This window comes from Nannospalax galili, unplaced genomic scaffold (genome assembly GCF_000622305.1).
Source record: "Nannospalax galili isolate Female #2095 unplaced genomic scaffold, S.galili_v1.0 scaffold33, whole genome shotgun sequence".
Lineage (NCBI taxonomy): Eukaryota > Metazoa > Chordata > Mammalia > Rodentia > Spalacidae > Nannospalax > Nannospalax galili.
The window spans coordinates 4389139-4414942 of NW_008335436.1; the positions used below are offsets into that span (position 1 = coordinate 4389139).

General features: G+C 38.7%; 1 protein-coding gene across 1 annotated transcript in view; it reads left to right on the plus strand.

Annotated features, from left to right (window-relative positions):
- The window catches only part of Wdr49 (WD repeat domain 49), a 178656-nt gene that overhangs the window by 59023 nt on the left and 93829 nt on the right, over positions 1 to 25804 (plus strand). The window contains exons 6-8 of the mRNA XM_008830150.1: positions 1314 to 1488; positions 11507 to 11674; positions 13516 to 13664. Coding sequence (XP_008828372.1) covers positions 1314 to 1488; positions 11507 to 11674; positions 13516 to 13664 — 492 coding nt within the window. The remainder of the gene's footprint in view (positions 1 to 1313; positions 1489 to 11506; positions 11675 to 13515; positions 13665 to 25804) is intronic.

Sequence of the window (25804 nt, forward strand, 5' to 3'; positions counted from 1 at the left end):
AGAAGAAATTAAAGTGCCAGGAGCCTGTCCTTCTGCGCTGTAGATTATAAGGCTATACACAGGGGACATGGGAGAGATGGATAGCGCTACAATTCCTCTTTTTACTTACAAAACCCAAAACTACATTGTACTTTCCTGGTCTTTGTGTAGTTACACATTTTTTCTCATAGAAAAGAATCTTACTAACTTCACATTATAAAATGCTTAATCCATTGGATCCCAATATTAATAAGTATTTAACATTAAATGTTTGAGCTTATTTCCCATGAGTCCTTCACATTAATTGTTCTGATTTTTCTTCATAAGGCTTTGGAATGCTCACTGTCAGCCAGGTAGGGACAGCTCATTTCCTGTATCACCTAACAACAGGTGGCAACATTGATCCTTTGACATTGGATACAGCCCTTTCTCTTCCTATCTAATTGTACCTCACATGAGAAAAATAATTTCTTACTCAATGACACTGGAGTGTGTCAGAGACTGAAAAGTCTTGAACAATCAGTTTCCTTTCATGATCTTGAGAGGTTTCCATTCTTACTATTTTTTGACAGCAAGTCTATCTTTGAATGATAAATTGTACTTGGCAACAGTTTTGCCAGTTGTAGTGGCTCTTTTTACTATCACTGTTTGCATTCTTTAAATAATAACAGTGGAGTAATCCTTCCTAGTTCATTATCTATCTATCTATTTATTTATTTAGCAAGCTCTCACTATGTAGTCCTGTTTGGCCTAGAACTTTCTATGTAGAACCGGATGGCCTCAAATGCACAAAGATCTGACTACCTCTGTCTCTGGAGTGCTGGGATTAAAGGTCTGGGTCAACATGCCTGGTCCATTCCTTCTTAATCTTTTTTTTTTTTTTTGTCTTTTTGAGACAGGGTCTCCCTGTAGCCCCAGCTGTCCTGGAGCTCACTATGTAGACAAAGTTGGCTTCGAACTCACAAAGATCCCCCTGCCTCTGCTTCCCAAGTGCTGGGATTAAAGGCGTGTTCCACCGCGCCCGGCTTCCTTCTTAATCTTTTAAAAAACTGTTCTTTGGATCTTTTTATTTTTATTTTATGTGTATTTGTGAATGCCCAAGTGGATGCAATGTCCAGAGAGCAATGTCCATAGAGGGTGTTAGATCCCTGGAGCTAGACTGTTGTTATGTGCCATTGTGGGTGCTGGGAACCAAACCCAGGTCCTCTGGAAGATCAGCCAGTGCTCCTAACTCCTGAGCCACCTCTCCAAGCCTTCTTTCTTAAACTTAAAAGGATCCAAGCTCTTATAAAGCACTTACCCTGCCTATGTTTGCTTTCTTTCAATGTCTCAAGGTTCAAGGAATTGTTTTCACAGCAGCCTTGATTTCCCTTTTTGAGCGGCCTGCTAGTTCATGTGATGATGAAGATGCCACCATGACCATTGACTGGACAGAGCTGCTCTCTGGAGGTCACAAATGCTGCCACGTGTTAGAGCACAAGTTTCACCATGGAGACTGGGTCAGGCAAGGTACTGAATTTGAACAGTAAGGAAGGGAAACATTCACATTTGACATCTACATTTATATTCTTTGCTGAAAATGGTTCACACAGAATGTTTAAGTCTAGAAACCAAAAACTGATCCTCTGGAGGTTTTGATCTTGGCTCTATAACCCATGAATGCTGACAGGAATCACTTCTCTCTTTCTGAAATTTATGTTTCACTTAATTAATTCAGGTGAACTGTGAACTTCAGAAATCTCAAGAGAAGGAATACAATTGTCATAGAATCCATCAGCTTCAACCCCATTCTGATCTAACCTGTCTTGCTCGGTCACATTTTGCTTAATATTATTTTATTAAAAATAAATTCTCTCAAAATTAAATTCTCTCAAAATTACTCCTTTGTTGTGTTTGTGTTCTTACTGGAAGTTCATTAGTTTGGCTGTCTTCAAAATAGAATTTTCATCTTTTCCTTTCTTTCTTTTCTGTCTTTAATTTTATTGAAAATTTGGTTTTATGTTTTAAATCACTAATTTTTATTGCTTTCTATTTTATATACACATAAATTTAAAATTTTTTCATTAAAATATTTTTATAAGACAAGTCACTTTATATACATTAAATTTCTTTTTTAAAATTTTAATCTTTCCTTTGTTCTTTTGAGACACTTTTGTTATGTAGCTCTGGGTGGCCTTGAATGTATGATTTTTCTGCCTCTGCCTCCCTCCCTCCCTCCCCTCCTCTTGGGTTTCAAATGAATTCTCTAATATGTGCCCCCGAATCATATCCTGTACATTCAGAGTTTTTCTTCAGTATAAGTGTAAATTATATCATATCTTTGGCACATTTTATCCATCCTTTGATTTCGGCAGGCTATTAATTGAGGGAAAAAATGTTGGTGTTTTCTGATCTTCTGCTGATTGTGACAGCTCCAAAAATTATGTGTTAAATTTCTGTAACACTAAAATAAGGACTGAAGTACTGGAAATGAATGGAAGGGAACCTTTGTACCTGCTTCCGAAATAAGTGTTATATGTACACATATAACTGAAAGACTGAATTTTAATAACAAACAATAGCTGTCTGTAAGATCTTTCGTGCCACTGAGATGGCTCATGGGTAAAGGTGCTTGCTGTAGAGTATGTACACATACACATATGCACACACTACCGTAGTACATGCATACACACGTGCACACATTGCTGTAGCATGTGTAAATGTATACACACACATACACTGCTGTAGCACATGTGTACATGCACATACATGCAGACACCCAAACAAATATAATAAAAAATCTTCCCTTTTTGCAATTTCTAGGTTTAGAACTCAATTGCCTGTGTGAATTGTTTCACTCGACCAGTGAAAAAGGTTCTGTTCTGAGATTTAGCAACAGAGGTTAGGCTTTTTAAAATTTTTTCATCTGTTTTGAGACAGTGTCTCCCTGTAGCCCCAGCTGGCCTGGAACTCACTATGCAGATCAGGGTGGCCTCAGCCTTACACATATCTGCCTGCCTCTGCCTCCTGAATGAATGCTGGGATTAAAGGCTGAGATTAGGCATTTAAATATGACTTTCTGTTGTTATTTGAAGCTCAGCTATTCTAGTGTGAGAAGGGGTAGGATGATACAAAGATAGGAAAATGGAAGGTGGAACCAAATGTAGATCACGGACTGTGCTCATCGCTTTCCAAGACTCCCTCTGCCAGGAGGAAGCAAACGAGGGCTGCTTTAATCCATATTCTTTACCCCAGAACTGATATTCCCAAATCCTTTAAAAATATATTTGGCCATTTTTCTTTTCAGTGTAAGGAGAGAGCATACAAATGCAGAAAGAAACACTTGAGCAAGTAGGGAAATACATTTGAGTAAAACTAAGGATAAAATGTCTGCTGTATTGAAATGTCAAGGAAAAACTCAGTTTCAGACATAAATGTGTTAGCATGTTGCTTTAAGATAAGGCTCAGACTTATTTAAAACACTGAAGGAGAAAATGTTTTCATCTTATCTGAGTGCTTCTGTGTCATAGTTTAATAAGAAAATAATTATATTTTAAAATGATTGCAAAATAAGTGTAGAGACTTTGGACAGTAGCAGTGAGATATACATGCCCCGGTTCTCAGAGAATTTCCTTTTTCATAACTGTCTTCTATATAGGGCATATCCTCAGAAGCTGCTCTCCGGGAGGATAGTGGTTAAAGGATGAACATGAGCAGGTCTGGTGGTGTGCACCTGTAATCCTAGAAAATTCAGTTTTCCAAAGGAACCCTGTTAAGTTCGAGGCTAGCCTGAGCTACAGAAAAACTTCAAGTTCATCCCAAGGTACAGAGCAAGACCCTGTCTCAAAAAACAAAACAAAACAAAAAACAAGTGCTGGGGATGTAGCTCAGTGGTAGAGTTCTTCCCTGACCTGTGTAAGGTAGAGAATGGAATGAGTAGCTGCCTTTCCTGCCAGGTGTCTCGCTGTGGTTAAAGCAGTAGAAATCAGCTGTGAGCTGGTGGTCTGGGTTTGAAGGAAGGACTTTCTCCTGAAGCTTCCTGCAGCCTTTGGAAGAATAGGGTGCATTTGAATCAAGCAGGTACTTACTTCTACTTGGCATTCTGGAAATCACTAAAATTAGTTGCATTCTCATTTAAGATATACTTAGCAGTCTAGATTTTGTTTTTTAAACGTATTTTGATTTTTAAAACTGAAATTGCTCTATTATCCCTTATCTTTCCTTTTTGACATGGTTGTGGCTCAAAGTAAACACAGACAGCCCTGTGGAGGACTTGGGGAATGGGACTCCAATGTATGAAATGAAACTGAAAATAAAGTCCCTTCAACAGCAAACATTCTAAAAAGTTCAGAATATGGTGTTGCGCTTAGTTGCATGATTCATAAAGTGAAGATTGAAGCTGAAAAGAAATCCCAGTTAGCAATGACCCTGTTTTCAACCCCAGTTCAGGGTCTGTTCCAGTAGAGACCGGCCAATTCTGTGTTATTTAAGTGCACTTAATAGCATTACTTCATTTTTGGGTATCATTTCTCATTTTCAAACCTCTTTCCCATATTAGCTAATAGCTACTATGCAGAGTCCTTCTGACAGTGTGATGAAGGGCAAAGATCCATGGCAGCCCCTTTAATGCCCCTTTAATGCTTTTTAAAATGCTTATGTATCAAAAAAGTGGAAGTGTTGGAAGTTATCATCCTACTGGACCAGTATGTCAAGGTCTCTTTTATTCATCTTAAAATGATGCATAAAATTAATTTATAAATACCTCTTCTAATCCTTGAACTCATTGGGAGTATTAAAAACAAATAATTTTTCCATCTTATCTCATTGCATAGCTTGATATTTTAGAGAGTTTTCTAACATGGCATATCATTTCCTTACCTCAATTGAAGAAGCAAGGGCAACATTTTTATTTATCAGATAATTTGATTTTGAAGAAATGGCTCTTCTCTCACCTTTTACACATGCATCCTCAGGAGTGCTGGCATTCCAGAATTTAATCAGAAACAAGCTGTATCTTGGTTTAGACACAAGGTGTGAATTGTTGATCCTCCAATATGTAACCCTGAAGACCTATAAATACCCTGGGTAAGCTGCACTTTCAAATCTCAGAGCAATAATTTGAACACCAGAGCAGAAGGCATTTCTCTGTGTGTCTTATGCAGCTTCCAAGCCAAGAACTACAGTTAGATAGCACAGGGGAATGTGTGACAAAGATTTTCTGGATGGAAACATTTTGTTTTGATTGTATTATGGAATTTCCATAGATTTGATGTAAAGGTTTATACTTTGGGTATTGCAATATTAATTTTGAGTGTCATGCTATAATAATATTTTCTGTCAACAAACTAAATATACATAAAGAAAAAGAAATATATTCAGTCTCTGAATAGGACATCATATCATGAGAACTTATACTTTTGATATGTCTAGTAATTTTATAGTAATGCTGCAGGTGAAGTGTCACCAAAATTGTTTCCTAATGAAGCTTGGTGCATTTACCTTCATAGGAACTGGTTACTTCGTGAGTCTTTCCCTCCCTCTCCCATTCCCTTCCCTCTCCTTTCCAATCCTCCCCCCTCTCCCCTCCCTCCCTCCCTCCCTCCCTTCCTTCCTTCCTTCCTTCCTCCCTCCCTCCTATGTATCTCTACCATCTATTTATATATCCTGTCTGTTTGTTCATCCGTCCATCCATCCATCTCCCCCCTCCCTCCCTCCCTCCTTCCCTCCCTCCCTCCAGTGGATGTGAGAAAAAGAAGGAGACAACCATGCAGATACAGGCCTAAGGTTCCCATGGGGACAGAACAGAACCATGAAGAGACCAGGAGCAGGAGAACTGAAGCTGAAGTGGGGATCTGTTCTAGTAGAGAGGGCATGGTGGGCAGAAACGTAGTTGGAGACAGGAAGCATCTCAGATGTGGTCCTGAATACACATGGCAGTGTGCTTAGTGGAAGGGAGAATGTGAAAGAAAATTAAAGCTCACAGGGTTTGGTCTCTGAACCTGTAATTAGTCACAAGACTTTGGGAAAATTGACTTTTGGAATGTCTATCTCATTAGAAAACTTCAGATAATTTAGCCAATGAAGTTTATGATAGGTTGGGAGCTCTAGGCATGCTGCCTGGTACATGGGAGGGATTCAGTTAATCTTCATGGTTATAATAAAAGTAATCCATAGATCAAGGGAAATTAATAATAGACTGTATTAGTTACTTTTCTGTTGCTGTGACTAAAAACACTGACCAAAGAAACTTATAGAAGAAAGAGTTTATTTAGTATACTGTAGGAAACCAGGATGCTAGGTCCTAGGGTGAGGTGAGCCTAAAACTTATAGGTCCAGGATGCATTCTCTGCTAAAGGGAGGGGCACTGAAAACAGTGGCTCTGTTAATCCCTGTCTTGCAGAACACTGCTAGACTGGCAGGAGGAAGCGGCCTGGTCATAAAAGTGCAGGCTCCCTGCTCTGCGGTAAAGCGTCTTGGTCAACAACCCTTAACTCATCTCCTTGTCCTGAACAAATAACTCAGCTATCCTTGGCTAAGAGCTGAGGCCAGGTTAAAGGTTTACTCTGGAGCTAAAAGCTAAAAGCTCTCCATGTTTTAGCTCTAAGAAAGAAAACATTGTGGCCAATAAATTACCAGATGGGCATTGATAATCTTGAGTAAAAGTTTAAGCACACTTCTGGTGCCAACTAACATACTGTATGTCCTGTTTCTTTGTTGGGATGTATAAAAACCATCTGAATTTTAAAATAAACTGTCCTGTTGGGAAGACACAGGTCCCAGAGTTTATGACTCTGTCGCCGATCAGACCCTCTGACCCGAAGCCAGTAGGTCCCCCACTAAGCAAAGCAAACCCGAGTCCTGACAGTGTACAGTTTCAGAGGAATTGAGAGTCTGTCATGGTGGGAACCATGGTGGCAGCAGGTGGGCAGAGCAGAAAGCTCACTCTTCAAGCAGGCACAGGAAACAGAGCGGCTGGAAATCCAACAACACTTAAAAAACTCAAAGGTGGTCCTCAGAGGCATGCTTCCTCCACATGGTCACACCTTCTAAGACCTCCCAAAACAGCACCACCAACTGGGGACAAAATATCCAAATACGTGGAGCCTAAGGGGGACATTCTCATTCAAACCATGAAACAGACTAGAGACACGGACAATTTTGTTCAGTAGCATTCCTCCTCTGTTCCATGACAGACTTCAGAGCGAGTTATTCTGTGTCCCAGAGGCTGTCTGCCCTTACTTTCTGAAAGTCTCTTTTGAATCCTGACTTCTCTTTTTTTCACGAAGAAACTCTGTTATGACTTTAAGAGAGCCCCAACATCAAAATCCAGTAAAATTCATTTGCATTAAAGAAGTAAAAATTAAAATGCAGAACCTAATTCATGCATTAATAGAAATACCTTATTAATAGAAGAAACATTAAGAATCCTCAAAAGAAGCTGGACAAGGTGGTTCATACTTGTAATCTAAGCACTTGATAGACTTAGATGGGGGACCAGACTGGGCCACGTAGTGGATTCCAGTATAGTCTCGGGGTAAATAGAAAAAAATCTGTTCCCAGAACAAAAGCAACCACATGAGAAAGCAAGTCGAGAATTGTTTCTCTAATCCAAAATTGCCTTGTGCCCAGCGATGCCTCACTTGACTTCCTGAGCTCTATCATTTGTGGATTGTAGTGGGGATGTTCTTAAAATGCTGGTATTTTATACAAAATTTTATGTGTATGCACACCTTTCTGGTGGAGCCCACAGTTTCATCAGATTCCAAATGAATATTTGGTTTCCCATGTTTAAGGACAGTTGAGTAGTCCTGTAGAGCACAAAGTGACCTCTGTAAGCTATAGAAGGCTCTCTATCACATTGTTCCTTTCATGTGGGCCTCAGGGCAAATAAGCAACACCAAGAAGTACATCAATGATGTTCAATCCTAGCTTTGCACTGTGAACACCTGCATTTTTACACTAATCTCCCAATGGCTTCTGTGCATGTTACAACCTGAGAAGTCTTTCTAATTGTCAAAGACTTGGGCTCTGTGTATTGAATTGATGGTCAGGCTCTGCCAGAATTCAGTGTACTGAGCTTGGGTTTGTAGTACTCCATGCTATGCAACAGTATGCTGAGCCCAGGTTTAATCTTAGGATGCCAATAATCATTTGCTGACTTCATCAATATCTGAATTTGTGTGGATAAAGTTTTTTTTTCATCTGTAAAATTAATAAGTTGGATCTTTGTGGGTTCAGAATTTTTGAGTTTATCTTTTGCCATTCTCTCATCTCAGGATCCCAACCAATGAGGTTACAAGTGTGTGCTGCCATGCCTAGCTTCTCGTGGGTGATTCTTTCCTTTTATTTGTTTACTTATTTTTAGTTATGTATGGGAATGTGTATTTATGTAGGGATATGTGGACATGGTGCAGTTACCCATGGAGATCAGAAGAGAGCATCAGAGCCCCTGGAGCTGAAGTTACTGGTGGCTGTGAATCACCCAACCTGAGTGTTGGGAATCCAACTTAGTTGCTCTGTAAGAGCAGTGTCCTGTCTTAACCACTGAGTCATTTCTGTAGTCCCAGAATCACTCTTGGGTGATTCTTAAAGTTTCTCTTACTAATAATATTTATCTAGCAATACACATAATACCTTCCTCATTTTAGTTTTTGTTCCTTCAGTGCAAATGAGGTGTTTTACCATGCTTCTCATCAACAGAACGGTATCTTTTCATCAATGCTTATTAAATGTCTTCAAAACACTGAAACCCATTTCTCCTCAATTCTGTACTCATTCAGTATAGCAATTTACTATGTGCTAAAATATTCTCTATTTGATGCACATGACTTCCCTCCCAAGCTCAGAGAGATGTGAACAAGGTGCAGAGTGCATCTAATTCTTCTATATCTCTGTCACAAAACGGGCACGCAGTGAAAGCTCAGTAATTCTGAAGACTGAATGACATCCTTTGAGAAAGGCTCTCTGTAGGTGACACTGAATACTCCCAGTCTCATTAAGTATAAGTTAGTTATATGAGATATTTATTTTCTAGGGAGACAGATATGAAATATATTAAGCTATTCTCATGTCAATATAAGCTCTTGAATACATAAATCCGAGTTGCTTTTAGAAGCAATTAACCCAATAGAACAGGTTAGGAAAAAGGACTTAATGATTTGTACTTCTGCTTCTCAGAATTTCCTTGCCTTTAGTAATTATTTTGAAACTTACATATACATATTTATATAAGAAAATGTGCTGAGAAGCTTGTAGATACCATTCATTCATTTTTATGGTTCTCGAGGATGCAAAGTTCAAGATTAAATTGTCAGTAGATAAGGGCCCCTTCTTGAATTACTGATGGTGCCTTCCAGCCATGTCTTCACATAGTGGGAGGGACAAACTTCCTCCGACCTCTTTTATGAAGGCACTAATCCAAGTCTTGAGGTCATAACCATCTAATCACCCTCAAAAGTCCCCCTTCCTCGATGTTGTTATTACCTTGAAGGACAGAATTCAGCATACGAATTTGAGAAGCTATAAACATTTAAACATAACAACACTTGTTAAGAACTGTGAGGGTTCTGAGCTTTTATACTCCTTTCAAAAAAAATGTGCTCATTAATTTGTGTGTATCTGTGTGAGTGAATGTCTGTGGTTGTGTGAGGATACAGGCTGTGCTGGGTAACTTGACACACCTGGGTTGAGGGAGCCTCAATTGGGGAATTTCCTCTACTGGACTGGCCTGTGGCCATGTCTGAGGGGCATCTTCTTGATGAGTGATGTGGGAGGGCCCAGCCCACTGTGGGTGGTGCCACCCATGGGCAGGTGGGCCTGTGTTGCATAAGAAAGCAGATTGAGCAGGGGCCAAGGGGAGCAAGCCAATAAGCAGCGTTCCTCCATGACCTGTACTTCAGCTCCTGCCTCCAGGTTCCTGCCCTGAGTTCCTACCTTGGGCTCCCTGATGAACTGTGACTTGGGAGATGCAAGCTAAATAAACCCTTTCCTCTCCAAGTTGGTAGTGGTCCGAGTGTTTTGTTGCAGCAACAAAGAAACAAAGCGGGACACAGGCCATGCATGTATGGAGGTCAGAGGACAGTGTGTGAGAGTCATTTCTCTCCTTCCACCCTGTAGGGTATTGAACTTGGGTTGTCAGTCTTGGAGGCAGGCACCTTGACCTGCTGAGCTATCCTGCTGGCCTTCATACTCTTTTCAATTAGCTGTCAGCTAATAAGCTTATTATTTCATGCTGTACAACGTTATAGAGCTTACTCGGAGAGATCAATAAAAAGAAGGCTCCTACAGTTCAGAGGCCATAGATTCCTATGCCAGGGTCTGGGGGATTCAGAGGATGGCAAACAGCTTAAGAACTGATATACTTGTTTCTGTTTCCCTCGCCACAAGTCTGCAAATGCACATTCATGCCTGCACAGGTATGTTTTAAATTGCGGGAGAAGAAAGCCAGATTTAGGGAATCTGAACTTTTTATAGTGTATTGGACTGACCCCTCCTTCTGCTCCAGAAAAAGATGCACTTGTTATTCTGCATGGGAGACACGCCTGCCATTTGCTCCAAAGGGAGACACTATCTCTACATTCCAAGGCTGTTTGCTATGCACATATCTTTGAAAAGATAATCTGGAGTAAAGGGCAACTTGTGCTTAGTTTCATTAGATGTGCAGAAAGGCTTGTGATCCACTGAGAATTGTCTTGAAGGCTGCCTCACTTGATTCTATATAACAAACAACTGGCAGAAAAAATTTAACAGCTCTTCTCTTAAAGCAACTCTCCTTCTGCAATACAAAGTGACAATATGCTTCTTTGTGTGGGGCAGGAGTTTGATCTTGGGGTCAAGTAGAAAATCTTTGAACCTTAGGCACAAATTATTATTTGAGCAAAATGCAAAAGAGGATCTCCATCTGTCTGGAGGGTGCCATGATTTGAAGTTGGTCAAAGAGCAGTTTCTCACCTTTGAGAGCTTGAAAATTCTCACAGGAGTAAACAGTTGTCATGACAAAGGTCTAAAGCCCATTATCTTTGTGTGGAAACTAGGATTTTGCTCCACAACATCTGACAGAGGGACAAATATCTTGATATGACTTTTTAGCTGAGCTTGGGAATCTTGGCAGGTCTGAATTCTGCTCATTCTACTTTCAAACGTTCGGGATTTGAAGAAGCCACTGTTTGAGCATAAGCTGAAACTTTGGGGAGCAGCAGATGGTTGGTAGTTTGTTCGTTGGGTTCAGGAGAAAGAACAAATTATCTCATCACTTTGCTCAGTTTGTGTCTTCAGAATCCCCCGTGATTACAGTGATTAGTGTTGTTTAATGTCATATGCTCCATAAAAAAAAAGTATTAAGCTTCCCTAGAGTGGGAGGAAAGTCTGAATGGGGTATTTGTTGTGACCTCTTTCTGTAAATTCATTGGTGGGAGGAAAGAAGTGGATGAATCATCACAATCTGAATTCAATTTTAACACTGAATATTTAAACAGTTCTGTTTGCTAATATTGTTTCATAATATCTTATGAAAAAGCAATAAAAGAAGATTTTCCCATTTTTTTTTCAGTTACTTACAATGCATCTTTAGATGCTTTCATTTCTAACACAACCAGCAGTACAAGATCTATGGTTCTGGCTTGGAGAGAGAAATCAAAAAAGCATCTTAAAATGACATCTTTCAACATTGCTCAGGGCATCCACGCTTTTGATTACCACTCTCGGCTCAATTTAATTGGTATGTAAAATAAGTCATGATAATACGAGGGCCTCATAAATAGTCCAGGATGCATATTGGTATGCAGAGAGCTGCTCCTCCTTGCTGCCTTATTGCCAGAGAGACCAACAAGCAGCTCACATTTTATTGCCTGAAAATGCTTGATAATGATGCATTATGATGTGTAGTGTGTATGAATTACACTGGGGTGACAATTTGAGAAAGCACCCCAATGCTTTATGGAGTCTTTTTATTAGAATTGGTAGAGGTGGAGGATGATGTAAAGAAAGAAGACGGTTTGTGCCATACCTGCTAGTCTTCCCTCTTTCCAACACCACCAAATGCTTCATCCCAACAGATCCATCACTTTTGTTGCTGCCACGCAGGCAAACACATGCAAATGCGTACACACACACACACACACACACACACACATGCACACACACACGCACATGCACGCATGCACACATACACACACACAGAGGGAGAGGTGTAAAATGCAGAATCCTTTTCAATTATCTTTCAGAATCCATTATAATGAGCTTCCAAAATTTGCAGATTATCCTAGCTTTACTTTGTTGAATTATTACTGTTTGGATTAAAAAAAAAAAAGAAGGGTACAGGAAATACAAATGTTTTAAGGCGTTAACTTTTTAAATGAAATACCTGTATGTTCTGAAAGCTGATAATTTGATATGTAAATATGTAAGCTCAAGTATTCTGAAAATGAGATGTATTACTGAAAGTTAATAGGCTAGTTATCAAGAACCTATAGGGCAAATGGTATGGGTCATATGAACGCACATTCAATAGCTGTCATTCACATAAAGAATGCTGTTGTTAGTTAAGGGGATAAACCCTTAAAATTCCCAATAATAGCTCATAATACAATGCCTTAAATATAGGCCCAGAGAGATGCAATACAAACTTCCAAGAAAACTATCGATTTATCAGAGAAAGGTGGAAAGGTTGATGAATTAATTTTGCAACGACTCACGTATTGCCCATGTAATTCATTGGCTCATTAGTTACTTAATCCTTCTATACTTCTTATTTTATTTTTAATTTTTGAATTTATTTTTATTTTATGTGTATGTGTGTTATGCCTGCATGTATATAAGTACAACCATGTTGTGCAGTGCCCATGGAGGACAGGAAAGGGCATCAGATCCCTTGGAACTGGTGTTACAGATGGGTATTAGCCACACGTGGGTGCTAGATTTGAACTTGGGTATTCTGCAAGAGCAGCCAGTGTTCTCAACTGCTGAGCCATCTCTCCAGCTCTGAAATTTTGCTTTTAAAATGTTCTCTGAATATAAACAAGTCATGATTAAAAGTACTTTATCCTATCAATAAACTAGGGCAAAAATATTTGTGATATTTGTTTGCTTGTATGTGCTTGATTATTTAAATGGTGATGAAAATAATTTGTTCCTAATGCTTTCATTTATGATTTGTGAATTGTGACTACTTCTTTCTTGCTCTGGAAACAGCTCTATCGCTATCTGAACTTCTGTACTGTGCCCTGGAGATAAGAAACTTTGGGACTAGGAAGAAAGATTGTGCCCTCCTCTTGGGGTAGGCTGCTAGAGGATCCCTAAATGGACTATTTTTCCCATCTAGAATATACATACCCTGATCCACTGTCAGCTTGTGTCTCACTATTTCCTTCATTCAACTGAACTCATAGTCTAGTTGGGAAATGACAAAGATTTTCTTCAAGACAGGGTTGCATTACTTTTCATCAGAAGGCATTTATTTATCAACCCATAGAGATAGGCTACATTTATTTCAAAAAGATAATACTGAGGGTTACCCTTGCCATTATAACTGTTTTTTTTTTTCTTTTTAATTCTGATTAGCAACAGCTGGCATCGACAACAAAGTTTGCCTTTGGAATCCTTACCTTGTCTCTAAGCCAGTTGGTGTCCTGTGGGGTCACTCAGCCAGTGTCACTGCAGTCCAATTCTTTGCTGAAAGAAAGCAACTTTTCAGCTTTTCTAGGGATAAAGTAAGTAACACTATGCATTTATTATTATTATTATTATTATTATTATTATTGTTATCTGCCTCCCCACTTCCTAACAAAATCTATGGTGGGCCCTGAATTTCTCTGAGAGATGGTGTCAATTGTTAACATATACTGGCCAACTATGAAGTCTTGGGAAATCTATATATGGACGAAGAGTTGATGGTTACTTCCCAATGGTCCTGTGCAACTGGACAATGTCTCCCATTAAACTTTCGTTCAAATCACGTACTCGATGGATTTAATTCTTCTTACTGGATACTCCATATGTCACACCTTAAGAATGCCCAAAGATCTCATTAGTTCAATGTGAAAAAAATGGATGTGGGGATGAGGAATTGTTGCTTTGGTAAAATAGTGAACAGGCACAGCTCATTGCCTACAGTTGCTTTAATATTAAAGAAACTCATTAAATTGTAAGTATACACTAATTGAAGAATATCAAGTACACAGAAAATTTCCATTAAATTTATGTCTACACCCATTTGACGATACTAATAGGATATTTTGTTCATATTTTGAGATGTTGAGGATCTACCTCAGAGCCTCACATTGAGCATACGTTGTACATTGTACCACTTAGCTACCATCCCAGCTCTCAATAGTATATTTTCAATATGGTGGGAAAAATGACTAGAATCAGGTAGTCTAAATTGAATTCTGAGCAGACTATATATACTACTTAGGCAAATTTCTTAATCTCTAAAATGCTTGTCTTCTGTATCTGTATAAAATGTCCATTTTGCATAATTTCTGACTAAAAATTCCAGTTAAAATATGCTGGATTTCAAGATACTTGGCTACAAAGAGAAAAGGAGATAATAAGCTCTTTGGGCACAGCCTGTGAGACTCGGTGAATTTTTGTTCCATGCTAGAGGGAACACTATAGGACAAAGTATAAAACTTGGATAGAGATTCAGCTTCAAATTTTCCTTCAAACTGTGTTACCTTCATGTGAATCTCCTTTCCCCTTAAAAAATGAAGTGACTGCCAATTTTGTAGATTCTCCCATCAAAAGAAGTTCACCATCTCACCCCTTCATCTCAGCTGCCATCTCTCTAATTAAAAAAAAATCTCATCTTCTTCCCTTAAAACTACTGCAAAGAGTGTCTACCATGACTCCACATTCTCAGACTGGTTTGATTCCACTCCACTCTCTATTTGGCCAGCAAAGTAGCTTGCAAGGAAAAAACCCTCCATTCTCTCATCTTTGCCTGCATGTAACCCTCAGCTCTGAAGTTCTTAACTGTTCACACACACAAAGCCCTCCACACACCTGCAAACCCATTTCACTTTTTCCATTCTTTCATTCATTTCATACTCCTGAACTGTATCCAGTATTGTCCACTCCCATCGTGCAGTCTGATAGCATTGCAATGAGCTCTTTCTCCTGCCTTCAGTTTCTTGTCCTCTATCATAATCTGACTGAGGAGTGTTTATAATCTGGGAGTTTTAGAGTTTCTCATGCAGATGAGGAAGTTTCCTTCTGAGTGTTCCAATTCTTTTTTATTAGAACATACGTCCTTACTAGTTTGCTTCCTTAAGACACGGGTGTCATTTTAACTTGTATTCTCATCGTCTGTCATATTCCTTAGCATGTTATCACATTTATTCAGTGCTGACTTGTTGGTAGCTCCAAGTGAAGATGATTGCTGTGAATAGAAAAAAAAAACAAATGAAAGCTGTTATGATGCCCTCCTGCATCTAGTTGTCTCACATTTTGAAATCTTTTAGCACTTGGTTTTAACTTCAATTATTGAACTTACTATAATCTTCACTGTGTATAGATATTATCTTTCTTTAAATTTTGTGTTTCCCAGTATCTAGCTTATATGTATATTGTAAACACATGTTGAAGATAGTATATGAGATAATATAATGTCTGTATTCATGAATTTAGGGACTGTATCTTTGTTAAATTGTGACATATATGTATATATGTGTATGCATGTATGCAAGGTCCTCAGTAAACTATAGTTAAGGGAATGATCTTCACCAAACACAAAAATGAAACAAATATCAAATATTTTATCATTATAGAGTTCCCAGAAAGGTGTTATAGCTTTAAAAGCAAGTGGAAAAACATGTCTTTAGAATCAGAATTGATTACATAGTGCTGTAATCGATGTTAAGACTACCTTGCCTCTTTCAAAAGCACTTTTGTCCTTCAATTTTCACTTAGGCTTCTAAGTTATTATGCCATAATAAAACTTGTCATACTGTCCCTCACGCTGGTCAGAATCCATTCCACTTTGATAAATGCATGATAATCTCACCCCTTATGTCTACAGCAAACAGCAGTGCTTTCTGTTCCAGTCTGAATCTCTGCTTTATTGCCATAAGATTCTTTTGGATATTTTATAGGATTGCAGTTAAACTACAGCTCTAGGGAAAAATGGATCAGCATCCTGTTTTCAAAGAGACTTTGATTGGATCATGCTTTGGTCAATGAGTTGCTAAATTGGAGGATTTATAGAGCAAAGAACGTCAGATCTAAATAATTCCCTCCCAAAATTAGCTGAGACTTCAGTTCTTTTAGAGGGATTGTGCTACTGTTATTTTTTAAGGGATAATTTCTTTCATTTAGAATTTGGCATCATAGCAAATTATCATATCCCAGTAGAACTTTGTTTTGGACTTCGAGCTGTTGTCTTAACCCATCAGTGACTGATGGTGAGGCCATTCTGGGAGCTGGCCATCTACTCATTTGAAGCAGAAACTGTCAGGGCAGTCAAAGGATTTTCAAGGCCTGGGAAAGAGTTCTCTGCTGGGGTGCTAACGTTCTACCCAGGGAGCTGGATTCAGTTTTTCTTTGTTCTGGACTGTTCTCTCCTAGAAACTAATCCTGATTTGGCCACCAGAATTGCATCTGTAACTTAATCCTTTGTTTGAAGTTCTTATTTTTCCCAGAGCTTGGCATCCATACTATAGAACTATGGTTAGCAAGAGAAACACAGCTGGGGTTTTGTATTGGCCACTGCATCTTACCCAGTCACCCTCACCCCAAGTTCCATCTGTTCATCTACACACAAACAATTTTCATTTTGTTTAAATTGTGCAAGCAAGTGGATTCTCTCCTTTAAAAAATTAAAATTGATGAGGATGCATGGAGGGCAAAGTGGAAAATATCTTCTTTCCCATTTCTCCTTCAAAGCCATTTCTGTCTCAAGAAATAACTAGTAACCCTTGATGTTCATTTTCTCATACAGTGTTTCTCTGTACTTAATATATTGTTATAATATGCCGTTATGTATCCTGTATGTTTGTACAGATATAATATGGTGTTTATTATTTCAATATACACAGTGTCATAAACAATACATTTTTCTACATTACTTTTTTCTAAATAAATCACTGAGAACATCATATGTGACTATCTGTCTATCATCTATCATCTAATTATATCTCTGTTTTTCTTTCTGTTGCATACTATTTCATGGTATAATTGGCTACAATTCCATCATCCAATTTCTAATTGATTAAAAAGACATTGTTCATACTTTTTTACATTCATTAACTGTGGTACATACATATCTTTTAAACCTGTAAATTAATTTATTTTAAGTAAATTCCTAGAATTGATGATATCAGATTAATAGACATGTGTGTCTTAAAGATTTTCATAAATATTGTCTATTTCATTGTAGAAACCTACCAATTGGGTATTCATCAGAGGTGTGTAGAAGTCTCTCTTTCTCTATGTTCTTCTCATGTGGAAAACATCTATGTGTTCATTCTTTTCCAAAACTATAATGGAGAGAAAATTGGGGTGAATTTCTTTTTCAAATATTTATCGATGATTTATATTACTTGACTTCTTATACATTAACTGATGATGGTTTTACAAATTTTTTTTTAAATTTTGAGAATTTCATACAACATGTTTTGATCATATTTAGACCCTCTCACCTATCTGTATCTCTCTTATAGCCTCCCTGCTAGATTTGAGGTACACTATCATACACGTTAAGGCCTATCGAGCCAACTCTGTGTCCCCAAATGTCCTTTGGTGTATGTCCATCTGCTGGAGCCTGGCTAACATCTCTAGTGTCATGTCCTTAGAGAAAACCAATCTATTCCTCTCCCAGTAGTTATTGATGGCTAATGGTTCCTCAGCTAAGGTTGGGCTTCTTATCCACTTCCCTACTTCTATGCTGGAATTTTGTCTGCTCTGAGCTTGTATGAATCTTTTGCATGGTGTTACCTTTGCTATAAATTCATGTGAGTAACTTCCTGTCTGAAAGACTCTGCTTCCTTGTGGTCATCCAGCACCTCTGGCTCTTAACAGTCTTTCCTTCTCCCTCTTCCACAATGTTCCCTGAGCCTTGGGTAGCAGAGGTTTGATATAGGTGTCCTGTTCAGGGATAATCACTCTGTACTTTCTTATTCTCTGTACTTTGGCCAGGTGTGGTTTTCTGGGATAATCACCATCTATTGCATGAGGAAGCTTTACTGGTGAGTCACGAGATGCATTAAAATTCTTTCTTCCACTGTTCTACCAGCTCCTCTGAGTCGTAGGTATGGAGGTTCCATTGTAGATGTGTCACTTAGTGCTGGGCACCTCGCAGACACTTATTCTCTGAGTTTGCATAGTTGTGGATTTTTCTTATAGTCTCCATCTGTTGCAAAATGAAATTTCTTTGATGAGCAGTGAGAGGTACACTGTAAATATAAGGATACATATTTAGAATACAGTAAGAAATTACACTGGCCTAGGAACATGACAAAAGTAGGTTTTTCTTAGGATCTAGGACCACTACAGCCATATGTATCTGGCTATGTTTATAGTACCACATACAAGTTCCCTCCCGATGAATGGGCTTTCAGCCCAATTAGACAGCTGTTGACTATCCCCAAGATAAGTACGCCACTATTCCACTAGAAGAGACTATTTGCTGTGCTGATCATTGCTGTGGTTCATAGACTTTACAGCTTGGTTTTCTTCCTTGGCAGTTTGCATGGAATTATCTGATTCTATGGGAACTAGCCTTCAGAGAGGAGGCATCCAGATCTTACCTTCAGTTTCCAGGAGGCAATCAAGGGCTGTGGCAATAGCCTGTGTTATTTTGAGAGTCTCTTGGACTACTCTGACAATCAAAAGGGAGGTTTCCTTTGACTGGCACTGTGCTTTTTGTTATATAGCCTTCAGCTATATACATGTTCATTCTCTCTTTCTGAATACATATGTATTGTATGTGTATTTTTCAGTGAGCTTTTTTTAGATAGGGTCTCATTGTATAGCCTTGGCTGGCCTGAAATTTGCTATGTAGACCAGGCTGACCTTGAACTCACAGAGATTCATCTACCTCTGCCTCACAAGTACTGGGATTAAAGGTGTGCACCACCATACTGAGCCTTAGTAGGTTTTTGGAACTAATCCATTTCCCTCTGTTTTTTTTTAATTTTTTAATTTTTATTTTATGTGTATGAGCATATTGCCTGCATGTATGTGAGTGCACCTGTGTCGTGCAATGCCGCAGAAATCAGAAGAGAGCTTCGGATTGCCCTGGAACTGGAGTTAAGGACGGTTTGTAGCCGCCATGTGGGTGGCTGGGAATCGAACCCAGTTGCTCTGCAAGGTCAGTCAGTGCTTTTAGCTGCGGAGCCATCTCTCCAGCCCCATTCCCTTTGTTTTTATACACTACCTAAGTGTTATTTTCTCTCTGCTCTCTCTCACTGTATAGCTCTCCTTATTCCATCTCCAGTTAAATTTTCCGTTTCCCCCTTGATAACTTGTCTCCTACTATCCCCCCTCTTGAACTCCTTCTTCCCTTTTATCCCCATGGCTCCTTTTCATTTTCCTGGCTTCTGTAGTTACATCAGGATGCATACTTACATCTAAGGATTTTAAGCTAAGATTCACAGATGAGAGAGAACATGCATTACTTGTTTTTCTGAGTCTGTGTTACTTCACTTAGTTTAACAGTTTCTAGTTTGCAAGTAGGTCTAGGTTTCTTCAGTTGTCGACTTGACGTATGTGTGTGTAGAGAACCACATTTGGGGAATTTCCTTATTAGACAGACCTGTGGGCACATCTGTGAGGCATTATCTTGATTGCTGAGTGATGTAGGAGGGCTCAGCCCACTGTGGGTGGTGCCATCCTCGGGAAGGTGGTCCTAGGTAGAGTAAGAAAGCAGGCTGAACATGGGCCAGAAGAGCAAGTCTGTAAGCTGTGTTCCTCCATGGTTTGGCCTTCAGTGGCTAACATTAGATCCTTCCCTAGCTCCACTCAGTGATGAAGTATTAAGTGAAGGTAAAATAAACCCTTTCCTATCCAAGTTGATTTTGGTTAGTGTTTTATCTCAGCAACAAAAACCAAACCAGGACAGAATTGGTACCAGATGGTGGAATATTGCTGTAATGGACTTGTTCATATATTTCTGAGAGGATTGAGGAAGGTTTTAGAGCTTTGGACTAGAAAAGTGCTTGGAGTTCAGTGAGATGTCTGTAGAAACTAATACTGAAAGAGGTGTAGACAACAGAGGCCTGGTTTCTGAAGCTTCAGAGGGGGAGAAAGACTCTATTAGGGCTGTTTGTGTGATATATTTTGAATTAAGAATTTTTGAACGTGAAACCTTTTGTGCTTCACTGGGACAATTGATGATGGTTAGCTGGGGCTGAAAAATCAGCTGTGACTAACAAGAGATCTGCATCACTGAGGTAAAATCTTGGAAGTATTTCCTCAGGGTCAGCACACAGAAGCTGTGGTCCAGACATGACCTGAGGCTCCATCTCAAGTTGGAATCAGGACTTGGTAAATGTGTAAGAGTTTTTAGGTATTGGTATTGAAGGTGTGATGGGGTCATAGAGAACAACTGAGGCTTGGCACCTTGAAAGGCCAGGAAAGGCCATTGGTAAAAGTACAGCCTCAGTTGTAATGAAAATCCCCAGAATTGAAGGGGTCACGAAGAGAATCTGAGGCTTGGCACCTTGAAAGGCCAGGAGAGCCAGGAGTGAAGGTGCAGCCTCAATTTCAGTAGAGATACCAGTATATTGGAGATGCCAGGACGATGGGATAACCACCAAGGGCAGCAGCAGGTATGGAAGCAGCCTGAGCCTAGGAGACAAGCTGTGTGTGCTGTGAATGGCAGAGCCAGAGAAGTGGAGCTGCTGATGCCTCTGGAGCACAGATCATGAGTGAATTCGAAATATCTAACACTGGGCTACATTACTGGACTTTTATTTTACTTACGTGTGCCCAGCTCTTCCCTCTTGAAATAAGACAGTATTTAACTTATTTAGGATTTTACAGGAGCTCATCATTAACAGACTTTAAAAGATTAAAAGAGACAGTGAACTTTTAAAGTACTGGAATTTTTAAAACTGTGAGACTTTTAAAGTTGTACTATATAATGTAATATTAATACTAACATGAGATCTTTGGAATAAGGAATGGAAAAATTATGTTTTAGTAGTGATGTGTTTGTGTGTCAAGTTGAAAAGAGGTCAATTGTCTGGATAGCTTCAGTTATCAACTTGGCACGCCTGAGTGGAGGGGCCTCAGCTGAGAAATTTCCTCCATTGAATTGGACTGTGGCCATGTCTGTGGGACATTTTCTTGGATTTTGAGTGATGTAGGAGAGTCCAGCCCACTGTGGGTGAAGATCCCATGTTATATAAGAAAGCAGGCCTAACAGAGGCCAGAGAAGCAAGCCAGTAAGCAGTGTTCAACCATTGTCTGTGATTCAGCTCCTGACTCCAGGTTCCTCCCCTGAGTTCCTGCTCTGACTTCCCTTAGGGATGAAATGTGACCTAGGAGGTACGAACAACAACAAAAAAATCCCTCTTTTTCTCCCCAAGTTGTTATTGGTCACAGCAATAAAGTAGACAAGAGTTCTCCTTCTGTTTATATCTTTTTGAATAATTTATGCAGTATTGGTTATAGATCTTTGAAGATCTGGTAAAATTCTACTGTGAATCTATCTGGACCTGGACTTTTTTTGGTTGTTAGGTTTTGTATTACTATTTTGATCTACTTATTTGTTATGGGTCTGTTTAAGCTGTTAATCTCTTCTTGGTTTAACTCTGGTTATTCCATTGAATTTAGAAATCCATCAATTTAAGATTTTTAATTTCATAGAGTATAGATTTTAAAAGTATTCTCTTATAATGTTCTGACTTTCTTGGTCTGTTATGATGTTTCCCCTTTTGTTTCTGATTTTGTTGTTTTGGATTTGCTCTTTTTTTCTTTTTTCTTAGCTGGGCTAAGGGTCAATCTATCTTATTTATCTTTCCAAAGAACTAGCTCTTACATTTGTTGATTATTTGTATTTTTTGTTTCCATTTCATGGCTTTCTGCTCCGATTTTTATTATTTCTTCTGAATATTATATATACTGAATTTTGGTTTGTTGTTCTTGCTGTTCCAATTTCTGGAGTTGCACCATTAAGTCATTTATGTATGTTCCTTCTGATTTTTTAACATAGGAGCTTAGAGATATAAATTTCCCTCTAAGGACTGCTTTTAATATGTCCCAGGGGCTTTGTTGTGTTGTATTATTATTTTCATTTAGTTATGAGAATACTTCCATTTCTTTCTTGGTTTCATCTTTGACACACTCATCATTCATGGGCATGTTGTTTAGTTTCCATGAGTCTGTGTAGTTACTATAGCTTCTTTTGCCATTGATTTTAAGTATTATTGCATAGTTGTCAGATGGAATAAGTGGATTTATTTCAGTTTTTTGTATTTGTGGAATTTGTTTTGTGTACCAGTATATGGTCTATTTTAGAGGAACTTCCATTGGCTGTTGAGCAGAAAGTGTATTTTGGGTAGAATATCTTGTAGATGTCTGCTAGGTCCATTTGATGTATGATATTTAATTCAGATGTTTATTTATTCTTTGTCCAGTTGACCTGTATTTTGGAGAAAGTGAGGTGTTGAAGTCACCAACTATTACTGAGTTGGTATTAATCTGTGTCTTGAAGTCTAGTAGTAATGAAATTGGGTCTCCAGAGTTTGGTGCACATATGTTCATGATTGCAATGTCTTCCTGACTGATTGTTCCTTGATCCGAATGAAATGACCTTCTTTGTCCCTTCTAATTAATTTTAGTTTGAAGAGTATTTTGTCAGAAATAATAACAATGCCCACTTTTTTCTAAGTCCCATTGGCTTGGAATTTTTTTTTTTCACCCTTTTGCTCTAATGCAGTGCTTCTCCTTGAAGGTCAGATGATTTGACTTTCTTGTAGGCAACAAAAAGATGGATTTTGTACTTAAGTATTCAAATAACCTATGTCTTTTGATTGAGGAATTGAGGCCATTGATGTTTGTAGTTATTATTCAAAGATATGCATTGGTTACACTCATTTTATTTTCTGTGTGTTCTTAGTCCTATTTGTGTTTCCATAATTATAGTTTCATTTATTTTCTTTCTGTAGCCCCTTGACTATGCTTATTCCTTTCTTTAGTATGCAGTATTGTTTCGAGTCTTCTTTGTAGGACTGGTTTGATGGGCGTGAATTCTTTCAGCCTGTTTATATCTTGCAAGGTTTTTCTTTCTCCTTTACCTATAGCAGATAGTTTTTCTGTGTAGTCTGGGTTGGCTTCTGTGGTCATTTAGAAATTGGAATACATTGCCCTAGACTCTTCTGGCTTTTAAATTTCTATTGAAAAGTCAGTTGTTATTTTGAAAGGTTTTCCTTTACATGTAACTCACTGATTTTCTCTTGTAGCTTTCAATAACATCTCTTTGTTTTGTATATTTAGTGTTTTTATTATATGTTGTGGAAAGTTTCCTTTTTCTTTTTGTCCATTTGGTATTCTGTGTGCTTCTTGTGCTATATGGGGGTATGTCTGTCCTTAATTTACATATGTTTTCTTTTATAATCCTGTTGAAGATCTGGTCTATTCCACAAACTTGGGATTATTCTTCCTCTGTGCCTATAATTCATAGATGTGGTCTTTTCATCATGTTCCACAACTCCTGCCTGTTCTTTTCCTGGTTTTGAAAAACTTTTTTCATATTCTTTGCTTAAGTGGTCTGATTCCCCTACTTAATCTTTATGTCCTGATACTCTGTTTTCAATTCGATCCATTCTGCTGTCAAGACTTTCCCCTGGCTTCTCTAATTGGCTTATTGAGTTTTTCAATTCCATCTCATCCCAGCTTGAACTTTCTTCAATATTTCTATCTCTTTTGTGAATTCACTTTTCAAATCCTGAATTGTCTTTGTCATTTCATTAAGTCATAGATCTGTATTTTCTTGAACTTCACTCAGGAGTTTATTACTCTCCTCTGTGAGTTTGTGGTGGTGTGTATTTGTGTGTTCTTAAACTCCTTGAATCATTTGGTAATGTTGATTATTTTTCTTTTTAACTTCTGTCTTGGGGTTCCTCTGGGTAGTTTCCATTGCAGATCATTTCTTTAGGACCTTTGGAATTTGGCTGGGATATATGATCTTGAATTTTCATATTGTGTGTGTTTCTGCGATGTGACCTGGGCATATGGCTTCTTTTGTTGGTTGTGTGCCTAATATAAAACTCTTGCCTGCCTTTATTCAGTAGAAGTTTGTTTTTGTTTTTGTTGTGTTTTTAACTTGGTTGATTTTAGAACAGGTATGGATAGTTGTTCAATGCTTCAGATTCTCATGCTGACTTTTTTATTGGAGTGACAAGAGGTGATTACAGGCTGGTTCAGTGTGTGAGGTGGGCAATCACAGCTAGGACTGTGAATGCGTAGATGGCTGCAGGATGGACAGAGATCAGGCTGACTGGGCTGGACCAGTGTAGTGTAGTGCAGGCTAATCCTGATAGTGTGGAGATGGTGGCGTGTTGTGTGACACTATTCCTGGGGAGATGTGAGCAAATGTCTACTCATCATAGATAGAGAATGGGGAACCAAAGACAGGCCAAAGTGAGGATACCACCAAAATTCAATTTGGTGAATCAATGCGTTTTATTCGGGTTACTCACAAGAGTAGGAATTACTCAAAGACAGCTATATTGCCAAAAGTCCACCTCAGCATGAGTTGTAACTAACAAAAGTAGAACACCTGGAGTGCACTGCAAAACATGCAGACAACTCAACAGCTTAGAGTGTCTCTAGGTAGCTTAGTTGACCTGGGCCTTTTCCAGGCAGCTTGGCTGGTCTCTGATACTTCAGACCCATCTGCTTTCTTGATGGTCTTCTAGCCAGCTCTGCTTTTCTGTAAATGTCCCTTAGTCCTTAGGATGCATACATGCTTAAAGATGGAGGGGCCTAGTGAACCTGGTCAATTTCAAGAACTTCCTGAAACTGCTGAGTTATTTACTTTCTTTTAGACCATTGTGTTGTCTACCTCCCTTTAGAACATCCTGTATTATAGAGCTTCCCTCTAAGATGGAAGGTTTTTATCTCTGAGGATATTGCTTCACAATAGGGTGGGTTCTGGCTAACAAACCAGAGTAGAAAGTGGGATAGTCCTAGAAGTATACAGATGGCAACATTATATTTTGAGGTTTGAATTTTAATGCTTCTTATAAGTTTTTTGAAGTATCTGATAATTTTCAGTCATCTCTTCTTGTTCACTTTAAGGATTCTGACTTTTAGCTCTTTAAAATCGTGCTCAATCATTTTATACTTTCATTCAATATTTTGAATATTTCATTCACTATTCCTTCATTTTCTAAGCCTGTTATTTGCTGTTCTGGCAGCTCCATCTCACAGGGATGGGTATCCTGGAATATATGGTTACTATTTATCATTACTTCGTGTTTTACAGCTACTAACCTGTGGGCAATCTGAGGCCCTGAATTAGATGTTTTTCTTGAGATGATTGTCTATGCATCAAGAACGTCAAGGCACTTCATACAGCTGTGCTGTGGCCCTCAGTTTCCTAGGCTGATGGCTTTGTTCCATAGCTGGGCCCATTCCATCTCCTGACTGCATTCCTTGCTTTAGGTCTTCTGTTCGCTGTTTTTTTGTTTGTTTTGTTTTGTTTTGTTTTGTTTTGTTTTTATCTCTTCTTTGAGAATCAAGGAGATGGCTCTCACTCCTGGAAGGTCCAAGGAAACACCTTTTTATTCAGAGTGTGCTTCCTTGAAACAGGAAGGCTCTTTATGAGATGAGTTTTCAGTGATAACTAAATAAGAGTTCCTTGTTCTAGCTATTTTTGACTGCTTTCTTTGATTCTTCAGATAAT